This window comes from Myotis davidii, unplaced genomic scaffold (assembly GCF_000327345.1).
Source record: "Myotis davidii unplaced genomic scaffold, ASM32734v1 scaffold539, whole genome shotgun sequence".
Classification (NCBI taxonomy): Eukaryota; Metazoa; Chordata; class Mammalia; order Chiroptera; family Vespertilionidae; genus Myotis; species Myotis davidii.
In genome coordinates this window covers 946,249-964,972 of record NW_006290028.1, presented here as the reverse complement: position 1 = coordinate 964,972, position 18,724 = coordinate 946,249, and the positions used below count along the sequence as shown (strand labels likewise).

Below are 18,724 nucleotides of genomic sequence, written 5' to 3'. Positions count from 1 at the left end.
ACACCTGACTCACTGAAGCAGTGAGACTACACAGCAAATGGAGGCACTGCACAGACCCAGGAGGCCGGACGGCTTGGCGAGCAGACACCTGCCTCCCAGCAAGGAGCTGTGATGATGCTCTGCAACATCATCTCCATTAGCATGGCCCCCTCCCCGGGGCACAGCTTTCTCATTTTTCCTGGAACCCTGCCTCAAGGGCAGAGCAGCTGAATAGGCTTTTGGGTGTAGTTTCTATCACTGCTGAGGAGTGCTTGACTTAGGATTCTTTTTAGGGACTCTTTGCTTTCCACCTGCTGCCTGGACCAGCCTTCCAGAATCTCATAGTTGACCTGAAGCCAAGAATAAAGTTCTTGTGATGTGATTCAAGTTACTTACATGGCACAGCTGGCGTGGCTCAGTGGTTGAACATCAATCTATGAACCAGGAGGTTAAGGTTCGATTCCCAGTCAGGGCACATTAGAGTGCGGGCCTACGACTGATGGGTCCCAAGTTCAATTCCAGTCAAGGGCACATGCTGCATTGTGGGCTCGACCCCCAGTAGGAGGTGTGCAGGAGACAGCCAATCAATGATTCTCTCTTATCATTGATGTTTCTCTCTCTCTCTCTTCCTCTCTGAAATCAATAAAATTATATATTTTTTAAAAAGTTACTTACATGATGTTAAAGAATCTTAGAAGCTCCCCACCATCCTCAATTTGCCTAATTTCCCTGATTCCTCTTCTCTTATTTGTTGTTGTTGTTTCATTTTCCATTCGTGATCATTAGAAGAGGAAACAACTATAGTAACCTCACCTACATAGGGCATGATGCAGAATAATAGTTATGATGCCTCCAGGGAGTTTGTCTAGGCACTTAATAAATACATATGTGATCTGTCATCCTGAAGATAGCCCTGCACAGTAGGCTTTATTCCAACTTACAAAGAGGAAAGAGAGGTTTGGGGTATTGAGGCTACCTGCCTGATCTCACACAGCTAATAAGTGATAGGACTAGAATTTTAAGTCAGCTGTGCAACTAAAAACTCACTCCTTTTACTCTACCACTGTACTTCAGATGAGATAATAAGTGAAAAACAAAAACAAAAGGCAGTCTCTAAATGCTGCTGAGGAAGTGCAGCAGCTAGAACTTTCATACTCCTCTGGCAGGAATGTGATTGGTACAACCACTTCGAAAAACTGTTGACAAGTATCTACTTTACCTGAACATACATATACCCTAAGACCAAAAAACAGACTCGCAGGAACATTCCCATCAGAGATAAAATAATAATAAAAAGTGATATTTTTATACAATGGAATTCTCTACAGTAGTGGAGAATAGCCTACCACTACATTTGACACATGGATGATACCCAGACATAATGTGTGAAAAGAAGTAAAAGAGTATGTATTGTGTGACTCCGTGTGCTTAAGTTCAAAACCAGATAAAAACAAATATGTGGATTAGAAATGGTTACGTTGGGGTGGGAGGTATGAGTGATGTGGGGAGTAGGCCAAAAAAGGCTCCTGTGACGCTAGTCATGTTCTCTGAAAGGTGGTCGGTCACGCAGGTGTGAGTTGTGTTTACCTTGTAAACATTCTTTGAGTTGCATCCTCAAGATTTAAATACTTTACGACATGTATATTATATTAGAATTCCTATTCCCCAAAATTCTCTAAGCAGCCAAATGGTAATAATGGTAGCTGCTAGTTATCAGACCTCTGCTAAGCCATGGTTTTCTCATCTATAAAATGTAGAGAATATTAGAATATGCCTCATTGCTTTCTTGTGAGGAGACAGTGAGAGAAGTCACACCACATGACTGAAAGAGTGACTTTAATTAATATCAATGATTGTGGTTATGTTCCCACTACCATTTGGGCGCTTTATACACACTGTGTTACCAGATCCTTCTTACCACCTAGTGAGACAGGTGGCATTGTTCCCATTTTTTCAGATGAGAGAATCTAAGTCTTCTACAATGTAAGTTTCTTCCCCAAGATCGCACAGCCAGTGAATGGCAGGGCATGATTCTATTTCCAAGGCGTTAATGATCAATTTCAGAGGAGACGGAAGCCCTATCATGAAGGATGAGTAAGAGATGGTAGTAGGACAGAATGGAAAAGTGGGACTGATGGGCTGCATTTGAGGCCAGGAAAATTGGGTGCAGGCCCAGACTCTGCCCCACTTTCTCGTGATGACAAAGAAGTTGCTGGAATCCATCTCAAACTTGAGTGTTCTGAACTAGATTTTATTCCCTTCAGTGTCTTCCAGCTCTGAAATGTTGTGATTCTCCATGTTTGTCATATGATATGGGCATCTTCATGACCTAGCTCCATGAGCTTAAATCCATTTTCCACAAAAACCTCATCCTAGCGTCATCTTCTTAATACTTTCCCCTGAACCCCGCTGTCCTATTAGCAGGGTTAATTACCCCTCCACTACATGTCTGTTGTCCTTCTGCAATCCTCTTGCCTGCCTGTGTCCTCTGTAACCAGTAAATTCCTTGAAGGTAGAGACATTTGTGGAAATCTTTGTTGAATTAACTATTTAAATCCAGAGAAAGTTCTTTTTGAGTCATGTGTGGAAGGACAACCTCGGGATGTGCTGAACCTCAGGTGGAAACCTAGAGAGAGCTTTCCTTCCTGGTGTTTTATTTTAATAGAGGTCCAGGAGAAATAGTGACAAAGAGGCAAGGTTGAAATATCAGTAGATAGACTTTGTAGCTCCCCATTATGCGCTCATGAAGTCTGAAGTTTGATCAGTGATTAAGCATCAGTGAAAATCTAAACCCTTTCTATACAAAACAGCTCTACTTAATTTGATGTCATTTCACATTAGGAGATAGTTAATAAACAGGTACTGTATTTGATCTTATGAGTGTAGCCCTCTATATTTAGCTTTTTCAGCTTTAATGGAACTATAATTTTAATCATGATTATTACTTTACATTTTAATTATAATTTGGTGTGGCTTAAGTATACATTTCTGAGAGTGATTGTGTAATGAAAACAGGAATTAGCTTTTCATTAACAAAATAATAGGAGAGTTCCCACTGCATGCTAGTCTGTGTTCAAAATCTATGGGCTGGCCTAAAAATAGCAAGGGGAGTTTAACATTTTGGTTTAAGACATGCTTCTAAATTGGCTATGTTCACAACCCAGTCTCTTTTGCTCCATCTTGTTCTATCTTGTTCTCTTTTTCTTTTCAAAAAATTAAATCTTGAAAAAATACTTTAGTTATATCTTTGAGATTTCAAAAGGCTTGTTTTTATTTTTGTTTAGATAATTAGCACCATGGAGCCTCAGGTGTCAAATGGCCCGACATCCAATACAAGCAATGGACCCTCCAGCAACAATAGAAACTGTCCTTCTCCCATGCAGACAGGGGCAGCCACAGATGACAGCAAAACCAACCTCATAGTCAACTATTTACCCCAGAATATGACCCAAGAGGAATTCAGGAGTCTCTTTGGGAGCATTGGTGAAATAGAATCCTGCAAACTCGTGAGAGACAAAATTACAGGTATGTTCTTCCTCAACATTCTAGGCTTGGAATCTGCAGCTGTGATGTTCCATTAGATGTGCAGACCTTAGCAGAAATGCACATGCATGGTGATGCATCTGAGTGTCTGCAGTGTGGATCCTGCATTCAAGGATGGTGTCATAAACTTATATGTGTGTGCACTATAGAAAACCACACTGAGGGTTGGTAGGACTGAGACGAAGATGAAGAATTTGGAGCTTCCTCAGCTTTACTATCTGTGAAATAATACTTTGGTTTTATCCCCTTTTATACTTAATCAGCCACCCCTTCCCTTTGTTCTTTAGTTCTCTGTTCTGCTCTCTGCCCTCCATATACTCCATGCTAGTTTCTATCTACTTATCCCTTTCCTCTCAAACATTTGGTTTGTGTGTGTCCGATATTCTTCTGTGTGTTAGACAGTGTTAGGTGGACTTGTGGAAGGAGGCCACAACTACCCATGTCCCTGGGGAGAAATAAGCCCTAAGGATAGCAGATTACTCTGGAGTGAAACTACTGTTTAGTAGGAGGGAGATGCTCCATGAAGATCCGCATTTGAGGTATTTTATTTTATTTGTTTGTTTTGGAGATACTCTTTAAGAAGTCGGAGACTTTTTACTTGAAAGTAAAACAATACCTTATACAACTTCAGCACTTAAGGTTTTTAGGTTCTGATTTTTCCCCCACAAGCATTCATTGAGGACCTAATGACACTAATTATTGGGGAATTTCCCTAGCATCTTTTATGAAATGAAAAAATTTTCTTAGAAAAATATTGGGCTACATGGCAGCAGTGAGGTAGCTGTTCTCTGGGTACTCCACTCCTAACATCATTCACACTCACCTTTAAGGGTTTGTCTTTTTTGAGTGTTGACTTATTTCCCGTTCTCTGGATAGTTTAAGTGTTGAGCAACTAGCCTATATAAGAAAAAGGAAATGGTCTCATTATAATAGGAAGCTACATCATCTTGATCTTAAATCAGAGAACCCAATGTATATGTGTGCATGTATGTATGTATATACACACACACACACACACATACATACATACTAGAGGCCTGGTGCACGAAATTCATGCACTCGGGCGGGGGGGTGCCTCAGCCTGCCCTCTCACAGTCCAGGAGCCCTCGGGGGATGTCCGACTGATGGCTTAGGCCTGCTCCCCAGGGGAACAGGCCTAAGCCATCAGTCAGACATTCTTAGCACAGCCATGGAAGCAGGAGAGGCTCTTGCCACCACCGCTGCGCTTGCCAGCTGTGAGCCTGGCTTTTGGCTGAGTGGCACTTCCCCTGTGGGAGCACACTGACTACCAGGGGGCAGCTCCTGCATTGAGCATCTGCCCCCCGGTGGTCAGTGTGTATCATAGTGACTGGTCGTTCCCCTGTTCAGTTGGTTTGCATATTAGCCTTTTATTATATAGGATATATACTATTTAATTTTCTAATTCCTGTGTAAATCTGTCCCCCAAATAAATTAAGTACTTTTCAAAACCATAAAACTAAAATAACTGTCAAACATATGTCACATAACCCTTCAAACATAATTTTCTCATCTGTAAAATTGGGAAATAATAGTTACCTCAACAGGTTTATTGTGAGGATTAAATGAGAGAACGGATGTATGCTACCTAGCACCATGTATTGCAGAGCAGTCTCTCAGTAAGGGGAGATGTTCTTATTACAGATATAGTGAGTGTGTTTCAAGGAAGTGGCTAGAACAGAGCGATTTTATCATGGTCTCCAAATAGGGCCAGGGCTTTGTTGATCTTGCCCCAGAGCACTGGATCATCCATTCTTTAACAGAATTGCCTGTGCTCTCTGAAAGCCAACGTTTAGATTCCAGAATAATTTTTATGTAATCGGATGATAATTCAAACCAAATTCGAACCAGTTAACCATATGATTCTTCCTCCCACTCTTATATAGAAAATGTATTTTTGGTGTAGCTTTGCCTTCTAAATAGGGACTCTGCCAGCTATATTAGTGAATATTATTAATCACCTTTCAAAAGAGTTCCCTTAGACTGTAGTGAGGTTTTTGTGAAGTACTGATTCATGGTGTTTTTCCTTGTTTTCTAAAGACGCACATTTAAACAAGCAGATTCCTTTACTGAAGGAATGCTAATTTGGTAGTTCACCGAGTGTATTTGAATAGGAGTGACAGCTTCCAAGACAGCCTTTAATTTGGTATACAAACCAAAATTGTCAACTTTGGTTTGTTTAGCACCCTCCCCAGCACAAGCAGAGACATACAATAGCATCTGAGCTTAAGGAAGAAGCTTATGGGTTGAAAGAAGAAATACAGGTCAGGCATAAATTTATCATTATGCATTTTTTTAATGCAGGCCAAAAAAGATAATTTTATTTGCAGAGAACTTATGGGAATGAGGCAAGGAGACAGAGAGAGACTGGAGATATTTGCCCTCATTTGGTAGCAGTGTTTAATAAAAGTAGAACTTGTGGTTGTAAAGAGTGCTTATTAAATTCTTCATTTACACTACCTAATTAATTCTAGCATTTTAAATTAACAGTGAAATTGGTCCCTGCTGTACCATTCCATAGATGCAGCATATTTCCTCCATCCACCCGTTGTTCAGGTTTAATTGGCTATGCTCAAAGTCAGAGGAGGAGGGAGAGATGGGGCTGTGGAGAGAGGGAGAAGGAGTGGGAATTGCTCTTATAGAAGACCCCCTGAGCCTACATTTGGGGGTGAGTGACAACACAGGCTGGGAGAGGTGAGGGACCGTAGCAGGTGAGTAAAAAGGCTGCTGCTGTTGGTTCAGAAGTCAGGATAAATGACATCATAGGTATTTTTGTTGCCCTGATTTTTAACATCCCAGTCCCCCTTTTCCTTCAACACCTCCTACAGATCTCAATGCATCTCGATCCTGTGAAGTTTATAAGGCGTTCTAAATATCCAGTGAGAGGATTGGGGGATGGGAGGTGGCAAAGAGGTAAGAATTTAAGATTAAGTGTTTCAAGCCCAAACCACTCTCTAAGATTAGACTATAATAGATTCCCCCTTAGAAGGTTCTAAGATAGGTAGATGATAGATGATAGATAGATAGATAGATAGATAGATAGATAGATATTAGATAGATAGAAAGAATAGATATTGAGAGAGAAGAGAGAGAGAGAAGGCTGGATTCACTCCTTGCTGTGGTTGTCAATGTTTTTTTCCATTTGTGAACACAGAAGGGAAGTCTGGGCATGGACTTAAGTGTTGTGGTATTGAGGATGTAATTGCTTTCATTCATCAGGTACTTACTCTAGTCCAGGTACTTACTAAGCCCTGGATATACCTTACTTCATTTAACACTGAGAACAACCTCCATTTCCTTAGATGAGGATACTGAACCTTAGTGAGGGGTAAGTAACGGAACCAGGCATCCTAGTTATTAGCAGATGGTGGAGCTGGGAGTCACCCCCAGTTTCCAAAAACATGATCTTATCTGGAAGCATGTGCAGGGTGCCCCTGCCTATGCTACGTGACGCTCTCTGGCTAATGCTCATCCCATAACCCGATGAAGTACTGGGTTCCTCTGAGTAGTGGTTGCTGGCCACCCTCTGGAGAGTCTACCTAGTATGCACTGTGGCTTTAAGTGCTTTTTTTTTTTTTAAGTAAGACTCTTGTGTATAACGGGAGGCAAAGATAATAATATTTATCCTCCTCTGAGAACACACGTCAGCCTTCAGAGTAAAGCCAAATTTGCTGAAAGTGCCAGGTTTAAGATTTCCTTACAGTGCCTTTGGACATCTCTGTTATTTATCTTCTTAGAGATACTAGATTTTCTTCTTTTTCCAATTGGGAAAGGACACTTATCAAGATAATCCAGATACCGGGGAGAGAAAACGTATGTCCCAAGTTGCTTTTGTGTGCAGCCAAGGACATGTGATAACCCTGGAAGCCGTGTCCTTTCTTTTTCCCCTTCATCCACCTGCACCCTCTGCTGCTGGAGAGGAAGGGAGGTGGACTGTGGTCAGCAAGGACTAGTGCAACCTAGAAACTCAGGCAAAGAACACCAAAACCCTCGGTGGGGTTATACTATTCCCTTGGACTGGAGAGAATCGAATTTGTTTCTTATTTTTTATTTCGTTGTCTCTTTGTTTCTTCAAGCTTTAAGATTGCGTTACTGAATCCAGGTTTTCGGGGAGGAAACGTACGGCTTAGCTAGGATAGAGTCAGGTGACTCAGAGTATGTCTCAACGCCAGCAGAGCTGGAATGCTGAATTGCATTTTGATAATTATCTATCTTGTTATCACCCCGCTCCAAAACCAAGAGAGAAAGGAGAAAAAAGTAACAGAAAAATCCCCAGATATAAATTAGTGTACAATAACAAACGGTTTTGATCTGCCCATCAGAGTTTGTGTTTATTTGCATCACAGAGATAAAAAAAGAATTCTATTTTTACTTAATGTCACTCTTCCTGTGCCCATGAAGTATAGTTTTTAAGAGTAGTTTTCTATCCATTTCAGGCAAGTGAGAGTTCTGAAGAGAGTTTTGAGGACGGGGTGGATGGAACTGAACATCATTGATTACAAAACTGAATATATGGAGTGGCTGGAATATGAAGCAGACTATCAGGGCTGTGGAAGGTGGAGAAAGGGTGAGGTCTGTGTTAGCTGGAGCTATTGGAGAAGCTTTGAAAGATATGATTCAGATTTAGGTAGAAGGGAAAAAGCAAAGGAATTTGCTAAAATTCCAGTCTAAGAACAGCAGCCTTTTTATTCTCCTGTGATTTGGACAAAGGAAGTGAAGCCAGGACGTGTCTTTGGAAGCAGCAGTCTAACAGGAAGCAGCATCGCCAGGTGAAGTTAAGCATACCCCCAAATTAAGTTGGTCCGAAGTTGCAGCCCAACCAGCAAAGATAACACTTCCTAAACCCCACCTTTCATCCATCTCCTCATTTCTTCCTTTATAACAGATCTTTGTCTTTGTTAATGTTCTCACTCAGTGGAAAAGGCAGAATAAGGCCCCCAAAAGACACTTCACTGCTGTGGACAGCCAGGTGACTACATAGTCACTGCCTTTGTATCGGGAATCCCATCTCTAATTAAAGGAACCAAGTCAGTTTTGAGTCAGTGACACTGGGTAACTTCGGTTCCTTTTTGGAAAGTGCTAATCATTCCGTGTGTCCCTCTCAGTAGATGAGATGTGGGACGTGGACAACAGCATGTGGGGGGACGGGAGGTCTGTTACAGCAACGAGGCCAAGAGGCATATGGAATACAGTCTCTCAGGCTGAAGAGCAACAGGAGAGTGAGGGTTGTGGATCACTTTATGTTACCTCATTCACTGTTAAATAGGGACATTATGGGAATTTGATTGAGTTTTACTTCTGAGATAACGTTATAAACAATAAAAGGCTCTGAAAAATCCTAAATACATAAGTGCTTTGAATTCACTCCTGAAATGTTCATTCAGCCCTAAGGTGAGTTTATTGGCATAATTTCTTACAGCACGTAGCAAAGAAGAAGAAAAATGACGACATACAACAGCTTTTGTATGTTTTTGTGTGCCTTATGGGTGTTCTGAGCGCACTGTATGAAATGCTTTAAAAAGAGTAGCTCATTTAAATAATTATATTGGTGCAAACAATATATTCAATAAGGAGTTGATATCTAAAATATACAAGGAATTCATACAACTCAATATTTTTTAAAACCAATTTGCAAAATGGGCAGGAGACCTCAAATAGACATTTTTCCAAAGAAGACATATAGATAGATGGCCAACAGACACATGAAAAGATGTTCGACATCACTGATCATTAGGGAAATGCAAATCAAAACCACAATGAGATACCACTTCACACCTGTCAGAACGGACATTATAAAAAAAAGACAACAAATAGTAAGTGTTGGTGAGGATGTGGAGAAGGGGAACCCCTGTGCACTTTGCTAGGATGCAGATGGGTACAGCCACTATGGAAAATAGAATGGAGTTTCCTCAAAAAATTAAAAATGGAACTACCATATGACCCTTCCACTTCCGGGTATATATATGAAGAAAATGAAAAAAACTAATTCAGAAAAAATATATGCCACCCCTATGTTCCTTCCAGCATTATTTACAATAGCCGAGCTATGGAAGCAACCTGTCTTCATTTAAGACTCCACTGTAGATTACTGGATAAAAAAGCTGTGGTACATATATCCAATGGAATATTACTCAGCCATAAAGAGAATGAAATCTTACCATTTGCGACAGGGTAGATCGACTTGGAGAATATTATGCTAAGTGAAATAAGTCACACAAAGAAAGACAAATACCGCATGATTTCACTTACATGTGGAATCTAAAAAACAAAGCAAATGAACAGAACAAAACAAAACAGAAACAGACTCATGCACATCAGAGGGATATTCATTAGTGATAGGAAGGCTAGAGGAAATAGTAGCATTTATCAGTACATTTTGCTGCTGATTTCACAAATATGCTTGGTACAGTGCAATGTGTCTCCCAAATTCAGAGGAAAATCAGGCATGTTTGCATTTGTCATTTTATCTATCACCTCTTTCCAGTTATCTTATATGTATTTCACAAAGAAGAGTTAAATAATTTCAATTTGTTAACTTGGGGAGATGTATTGTTGAGGGTGAATGAAAAATTTCTAAGTGTGGAGAGGATTTGGTGGCCGACTGGGGTTACAAAATGGAGGAACAGAAGTCTGCCTTATTAAGGGGAATTTGGAAAATGTCAGAAGGTTAAGTGCAAACAGCAAACCATAATCATTGTGTCTCTTACACACCCATCAAAGGCAATCATAGACGCCCAATCCTTTCTAATTAGGACAGGTTGGAAATTGAGTAAAGCTATGAAGTTTAGAGTTTATACAGATACATTCTGCTTCTGTTGACACAATTCCCCCACCCCACCCGCAAGGATGGCAATAGTCAGGTATGGTTTCCTTTTGCCCCCCCTGGCTATAGTCCTCTTCATCCTCCCTTTCAAATCAGACGACTCTGCCCTGCTTCCAAACTCAGATAACCAGGAGAGATGTCTCAAAGGATTTTTACCTAGGATGTGAATCAGGCCTGGGTATTTTAAGGCTTTTCTATTTCTGTACTTTAGCTGACGGTTTGGTTCGTAAGCCCAATTCCCTGTTCACCAGCCTCCCTTCCTTCCCCCAACACATACACACACACTCCCACACATGCTCACTTGCTCGCTCCCCTCTTCTCTGTAAAATGACCTGGTTGATTGAGAGGAGGAACTAAGCAGGAAGGTAATGTCAAACTGAAATTTCCACACATTATCCAAAAATGTAATTCATCAGCTGCAGGGTAGGAAGAAAGCCTTTCTGAAATGTGTTAATGGGAAATTCACATTTCTTTTGTCTTCTGGGAGGTGTGGTAGTGGTGATTTCCTTTTTCAATCTGCTCCCCCACCCCCATTCCACATCTCTCTTAGTGCTTTTAGCTGATGAGCTCTGTATGTCTCTATTCCTTACAAGAACTAAAGATCTTTAAGTTGCCTTTTCGTTTTACTCTACAGTCCCCAAATGGAGCTTTGATAGAAGAAGATTTTTCTAGTTTGGAGAGAAGATAAAATTCAGATCGAGACCATACATTTGTATAAGGCTTTTACCTTTGCAGAACATTTTCAAGCAGCCAACAGTATTTATTTTGTATCTGTTCTTCTCAGACCAAACGTTATTTCCTTCTCTTCTCTGAAATTCTGTATCTGGGTCTGTAAGAACCCATTTACTGGGTCTTCAGTAAAGAGGTTAAGACATAGTTTGTGTCCACGTGTTGCTGCTAAAGAGGCTATGAGTCAGGGAAGCCAGGACAAATTACAGGCCCTCCAAAAGTCTGCAGGTCTGGACGAGGCAGGGAGCCTGCTCATAATGCATATCACTTACACATCCACTTTGCTGTTTTATGGGCATTTTTGTTTTGTTTTTCACCTCGGCCCAAACTCACCCTTCCTGACCCTGGCTCTTATATTTCATTGGAAAGATAGCACAAAAAGTGCTCTAACAATACAGCGAAGCTGGAGGTTTGATGGGATGCCTACTATGTGTCAGCTATATATGTTACCTCACTGAAGCTTTATTTCAGTTATGTATGATCAGTAGTATCATCTCAATTTTACAGATAAGGAAGGCAAGACTTAGAATCAGTTAGCTGAACAGTGGGGCTAGATCTGTCTGACTGCAAAGCCATGGTCTTTCTGTTACCTTACCACTCTGCCTCTGCTGAATGAAGATGAAGACATCAGCTATACGTGTTCAAAGAAGAAAAAGATGGCCGTGGGCTGGGGTTCTTGGAACAAGTGTCAGATTGGAGTGAGCCTTGAACTTGGTAGAGTAGATCGTAGGAGACAGGTCCATGTAGAGGAAGTAGCTGAGCCAAGCTTCAGAGACATCTGCAAGGGATAGTGAATAGAACAGTGAGGACTACTCTGTGGGTAGGTATTCTCTTTATGTTGAAATAACTGAAACTCAGAGAGGTTAAGTGTTTATCTAAGGTCACAGCTAGTAAGTAGTGGGGCAGAGATTTGAACCCAAGTCTCCTGATAAGCTGACCTAACACAGAATAAATAAATTTCCTAAGTAAATAACCTGACCTAACACAGAAGGAGCTGGGCAATATTCAGACTTCCCATGGCATCTGTGAGTTGAGAATCATTGTCTATCTCACTGAGGTCAGATACATGTTCTCTCAGTGACTTTCCACCTACACTTCAGTTTCTCGCTGACTTAAAAGTTTGGTTTTCTGCTTGGCCCTTGTTTTGTAGTTGGATATCTGGTGAGATGTGAGGCCCCATCCACATTAAGTGGACACAGCCCAGTTAGGTTAATTACTCTAATTTCTATGGCCGCTAAGAAACTTCTCACAGACATCGTGAATCAAATTAAATCATCTTATTGGTGGTCTGAGCATAAAATGTATACTCAATAACCCCTGGTATTTTTCCTTCCTGTTTATTTTCAAAGGCTTTTAGATTTAGTACTTCCTTTGACCCTGTTGCAATAGCCAATAGAGGCAATATCTGTACTCACTTTAAAAATGAGGCCAGTGTAGCCCAAAGAAGACTTGAGTCAAGAGCACTTGGCTTCTTATTTTCCTTGTCCTTCTTTTTTTTTCTTTGCTTTGCTTCTTTTCTGTCCTGCCCTCTCTTTCTGCCTTCTTACTTTTTTATATGCCATTTGATCCAAAAAGGATTTGCAATGGCTTATAAGATAATATGGAAAAGAGGTAAAACTAAAATACCCTTAGATTTTTCTTTTCAAAGCAAGGCAGAACTAGGAAATGGGTGTAGAATGGTAAGAGGAGACCGAGAAGGAAAATTTGTAAATTAAATGTGGCGAGGTAACTTCTCTGAGAAGTAACAGACCACCTAGCCTGAGTGTTCTTTGTGTTAAGGAAAACTGGATGCTGACAACTCGAGCCCATTTTCAAGTGGTAACCAGGATCCGAGCCCCACCCCTGTTCCCACCACACGCACAACTGTGGAGAGAGTCGCCAGCTCTAATAGAGATGAGATGTGAAGCCTGAGATCACATACATAGTGTTTTCCTTTGCTCATTTTCTTGCTTGAACTCCTGTTGGTTTGATTGACTTGATTTTCGCGGCCAGAGCAGGCAGACACAAAGCTGCCTTGGCGGAGTTCCTGTTTCATGGACACGTGTGTCAGCAGGGGCCAGAGGAGGTGTTTTGAAGGGGCTTTCTCGCCTGCCGCCTTGAGCTGAGGTGTTCCTGGCTCCTAGACTCTTCAGTCCTCAAACCCCGAGGTTGGGCACACTGAAACTTCAGTCCTCTGCCTCCATCTTCCTGGTGAAGGTTCCTGCAGTGAGTTCTGGCAGGCTCCCCACAGCCCAGGACCCTGAGCCTGACAACACTCAGGAAAATTGAATGTCCCCCTTACTTCCTAGTCCTGAACTTGGAGTCTGGAACTCGTCCTCAGCCATTTCTTCTCTTCCCAGTATGCTCCTCACCCTGAAACACACATACCATCCAAACGCTTCCTTGTCAGAAATACCAGACACAGTGCAATGAACCAACCAGAAGTGAGACAGACTTTCATGAAGCCCTGCCCATCCCCCAGCTTTCACTCAGATACACACTTAACAGGTGGTTTTGCCTAAGTCACTTTATCCCCTTGGATTTCCATTCTCTCAATATTCAGTAAGAAGATAAATCCTTACTTTACCATCTCAGGGTGGTACTTGTGAGGGCACTTGTAAATTAAAGCAACCTATAAGAGCCCCCTTCTGTCTCATAACTCCTTCCCTGTCGCAGAAGAGCAAAGAAAACCAAGCAATGCTTTAAAAGAAAAGGAGGGACACTTTTATTTACACCAGTGGACTCAGGAATAACTTTCCAAATCTGAGTAACGTTACATGCAGGGGGTTTCTCTTTATATCTCCCTGAGGTCTTTGTCCCACAAATATGGATTATGCTTCCGGTCCTGTTCGCGGGCCTTGCAAGAAGGCCCCCAGGTGTTGGGGGCCTCCACGCCATATCTGATGGTTTGGCCTGGTGCCAATGTTAATAACCCTCCCTCCAGGGCAGTGCACTGTTCACAGTTTTACGGCCTCTGTAACAGGTTCTGCAAGACCAGTATCTGGGAAGGAGGTAGTGACTTAGTTATAGGTGATCAAGAATGTACACTGAGCTGGCGGGCATGGATTCAGATCGCTAGCCCCCCAAATATAAGGGTTACATTGGAATTAGCCCTTTTTAGGCTTCTCACTCCCCTCCCACCAAGGGTCCTACCCCTGGGCCAACAAATGGATAAAGAAAGGAAAGGGGAAGGGAATCTCTTTTCCTGATTCAGTCCTCCATTATGTGATTCCAAGTAGGAAGTAGGAGACAGCGTATGAGAAAGCAGGGAACTGGAATGAGAACTTACATTTATTAAGCACTGCTAGGTGCCATCTGTTTATCTCATTTCATCCCAAGAGGAAAGGAAACTAAGGCCCCTGGAGTTTCAAGTGACTGACCCAAGGTCACACAGCTGGCAAGTGGCCACGCTGCCTGTGTGCCCATGTCTGTCTGACCACACGCTGCTGCCAATTGGGACAAGAGACATTCCTGGAGTGTCCCCCGCATTCTTGCTGTTTCATCCCGAGTCGTGAGTGTGGCTGTGTAGGATGCATTCCAGTAAGCCTCAGAAATAGCTGCAGTGATAACGAACAGCCGCTTTAGTGGTTCTGGAAGATTGTAAATGAAAGCCTTTGGTTCAGTATTTGAAAATGTCAGGATGATTTCTGAGATTGTTTTTAAAATCAGGTCACATTTAGGAGTGGCAACATGATAAAATGGAAGGATCCACCAATTTCTCATTCTGGCCGTAGCTGTGAGACTTTAAGTGGACCAAACAATTCTGTGGTTGTGTATAATATGGGGATAATAACACAGGCTCCTTCCACCTTACTGTGTTGTGACATCAGATGAGCTGCTAATGTGTTGGTAAGTCGCTAAGTGCTATACCAATTCAGGATATTACAGTGGTCACCCAGAAGATAGGACATTGTAAGCAGGGGATTTATGAGGGTAAAGCAAATACTAACCTCCCCCCCCCGCCCCCCACAACCCTGTGATAAGCTAGCTTTGCTTTATGGCCTGCCTTCCAGATGTTTTGTTCAGTTATCTATGCGCAAATCAGCAAAAGCTGATTAACTCTCTCAGACATCAGTGTCTAACTGTTATTAATGCTCAAGCTGATCAAATTACAATGCCACAGATCCTACTTGTGCCGTTAATATTAGATTTTGGATTCCGGTCTATAATGAATGATTTTTCCTCCATGCATTGGAAAAATTAGTTAGCAGAGTTCATAAGAAAGTTTAATTAGCAGGCTGTTTGTGAAGATAGTGGTTGTGAGTCATTGTTCAGAATGAACCACATTTCTCAGGGATGGGTTCGTTCCTGCGTTCCTTGAGCAGCCAGATAGGATCGTTGTGTTTGGGAAACTGGTGTCTGCACACTTTCCATTTGAACTGCATCATGTAATAGTAAACCATTGATAAAAACAGCACATTTTAAAAGCCAGAGAGGAAGAGACGGTGTAGGTGTTTGTGTATTTGTGTCTGTGTCGTCCAGGGGAATATCATGGACCTACTCTAATCCAGGACTGCGGTATGCAGGATAGCCTAGTGATTAAGAGCTAGACTGCCTGCATTTGCATCCCAGCTTCACCACTTACTGGTTATGTAACAGGCAAATTCTTATTCTCTGTGTGCCTCCATTTTCTTATTTAGAAAATAAGGATATTGATAGGATTATTATTAGCATCAATATATTTAAAACATTCAGAACAGCACTTGACATAGAGTAATATAATTCATACAGCAGCTCTGTAAGGATCAGTTACTATTAGCCTTATTTACAGTTGAGGATACAGGCTCAGAAAGGTTAAGTAACTTGTTCAAGGTCACACAGCTTCTAAGTGGCAGAGAAAAGTTGAATCCATGTTTATTTGACTCCAAAACCTCTATTTTAATCTGCAACACTATACACTGCCTTCCACTGCTGTATGCCTAGTTAGTTAACTATAGCTCATGTGCATGTGTGTGCCTGTATGTGTGACCTAAATGTGTGTGCTCTTGCTTGGGGGTCCATACAGCCACACACAATGTTGTTTGTTTTTTCCTTGGGTCTTTGATTCTTCTAGTGAAACTCCTTGAGCTCACTGCATGCTAATGAATAACACAGATGAGCTAGAACCAAACTTGTGCAACTTATACTGACATGAAAATATGTCCTCAGATGTCTGACACCCTCCCCACTATATATCTCCATCCTGTGACTATATTATCCCAGAAGTATGTCTATGTGATGTCTTCTGAGGAACAGAATCTTGGAGTATCACAGTGAAAGAGACCTTAGAAGTATTCTCTGGCTTGGTCTCCTTGTTTCCTGCTGGCCCCTGTGGTATCTCAGGAATCCTAGCTCAGAGTTGGGGCCCAGACCCCTCCCCACTTTGGGGTAATTAATCTTGAGACGTATTCAGTCCTGTTTCAAAGAATAATGTTTATTTGGGAGTCCCATCTAAAAGTCTTTCCCAAAGATGTGTAATAGATAGTATGTTTTTAAAAGGGATTCTGTGACCAAATGAGTTGGGGAGACTGAAGTGAACCAACCTAAAAAGGGGTGTGTTTTTTTTATCACTCCTTCTCTGAGTCTATGTTAATGTGCATTATAAACCTTAATAGCTAACACGTAGCATTCATTACCCAAGGAAGCTTTTTCCCCCAGCATTTTGTGGGCTATACATTCTAAACCAGGAGGATAGTGTGGAGCTGCATTAGGGATAAGTTTGTGGGTGGAAGGGGAGGAGGCAGTTTGGAACAACTCAGTTCCTACATGATGGCCTCGTCCCCTTTGTTAAGAAAGAGGTAGCATCCTCTTCTGCATGTGAGTGGGCAAGTGGAGGCCTTAGAAAGTCTTACTGACTCTCAAGAGGGACAGAAAAGGGTACCATGTAGACCCCCCTCTCTGCCACCAGCACAGTGCTGTCACATGCTATAGGCATTCTTATTGAAAATTATGGAGTACTGAGCATGTATTGAGCGTGACTTAAATTATAGGTTCATTCTTTTTCCTGATCATCAGGATGACGTTTCATTTTCCATTGTCCAAAAGAACTGGACAATGAAGGTGTTCACATTTTGTGATTCTCACGTGCATTCCTGGAACCTCCTTCGTTGTTACCTCCCCAGGTACTTGGCTCTGTGTAGCGAGGCTGACCACCCTTGGTTGGTGTAGCCATTCCCTGAGAAGCCCGTCGCTTTAAAAAAAATAAAAATTAAACAATGGCTTCCCTCCTCCATTCCTACTCTACGGATTCATTTCTGCATGAGTTATTGTGTGCTTGGGTTTTCCTTTCTTTATTATTATTATTTTTTTCTTTCTTACCTGCAAGCTGAATGGTGATAAAAAGAGAAGACGTACTTTTGCTTCTTTTTTCTCTTCCTTTTCCTGGATCTGGGGAATTTCTGTCTTTTTAAACATTTGTTGGAACTGAACTGAGCTGTCAAGACCATGGATGTGAGCTTCACATCTGGTACTGTACTATCAATGACGTTCTTGACAACAGGGGCGGGGGTATTCATCTCTGTGTTTCACACAGCTTTTAGTGTAAGTCCGTGACCAGAGTGCCCAACCTCTTTGTTCAGAAATGGCACACTGACAGAGATTTTCAGACAAAGTCCTTCTCCAGCTCCTATTTGACATCCTGACTTATCTCTACAGAGACACGTTATTTACTTCTCCTCCCTCAGAGAGCTATGAATTTCCTTTTTCTTTGAATAAAGGCAGTTTTCATAGATTTATATTTAGTTAATATTTGTAAAGCATCTACCTTGTGCCAAGCCCTCTCACATAACTTATCTCCTATAATCTAAATCCCAACATGATATCAGGCTCCTTCACCTGCCCCTTTTTAAGAATAGTGTCTGATGGGAGTTTTGGAAGCCCTTGTCTTAGTGCCTAGATTCAACAGTTCCTTTCACTCACAGACATTTCACCCACAGACAGTCCCATTTGGCCCAAAGGCTAATTACAGTGTATGTAATTAGCATTAACCTGACAACTTTTTCTGCCTCTCCTTCCTTTGATACTAAACCCTCATCTAACATCAGCTACCTTTCAGGAATCACTACGGGTTCATATCCGTTCTGGATGGAGTCTTGGCTATTTGACTTCCAGATCTTTGTTTCATGTGAGAGTAAGCCAACCTCTAGAAGTCCGAGTGCTGGTTCATTTCTCTGACTAACGGAGAGTTTGCCGAATTCCCCTTCTTTTTGTTTCAACTCTTGTCAAAAATATTTTTAATTGTGTGACTATTCTTTCCTCTCAGTAAAATCTTCTGAACATAATTTAATATCATGTTGTTTTGATTAAGAGTCTTTCATTGCCCCCAGGCTCATCCATCTGAACACTTCTTTTTGTGCGATAAATGCTGAAGGGGAGATACTTGTCAGGAAAGCATCTATTGTCCCTGGTACATTACCTAAAATAGATTCTTCTTTCTGTTTCTTCTTAAGCAATATTTGATAGTTACTTTTTATTTATCAAGAAAGAATTACCTTTCTTTCTTGGAAAGACATAAGAAAAGTAGGGCTCAAATTAGTTCCGTTTTTTGTTTTCATTTATTGAGGTTTGTTATTGAAATGTATAAGACCTGTCATTTGTAATAACTTATTTTATAGGACTAACCAAAACAAGTTAAAAACAAAAACACTCATTTGAGAATTGGTTGGCTTTTTGCAA

The 18,724-nt window shown here is 41.4% G+C and overlaps 1 protein-coding gene across 9 annotated transcripts in view; it reads left to right on the top strand.

Moving 5' to 3' along the window:
* ELAVL4 (ELAV like neuron-specific RNA binding protein 4) overlaps positions 1 to 18,724 on the top strand; it is an 89,948-nt gene that overhangs the window by 36,780 nt on the left and 34,444 nt on the right. For all 9 annotated transcript variants that reach the window (XM_006762778.2, XM_006762782.2, XM_006762779.2 and 6 more), the window contains one exon: positions 3,264 to 3,504. In XM_006762778.2, coding sequence (XP_006762841.1) covers positions 3,264 to 3,504 — 241 coding nt within the window. The remainder of the gene's footprint in view (positions 1 to 3,263; positions 3,505 to 18,724) is intronic.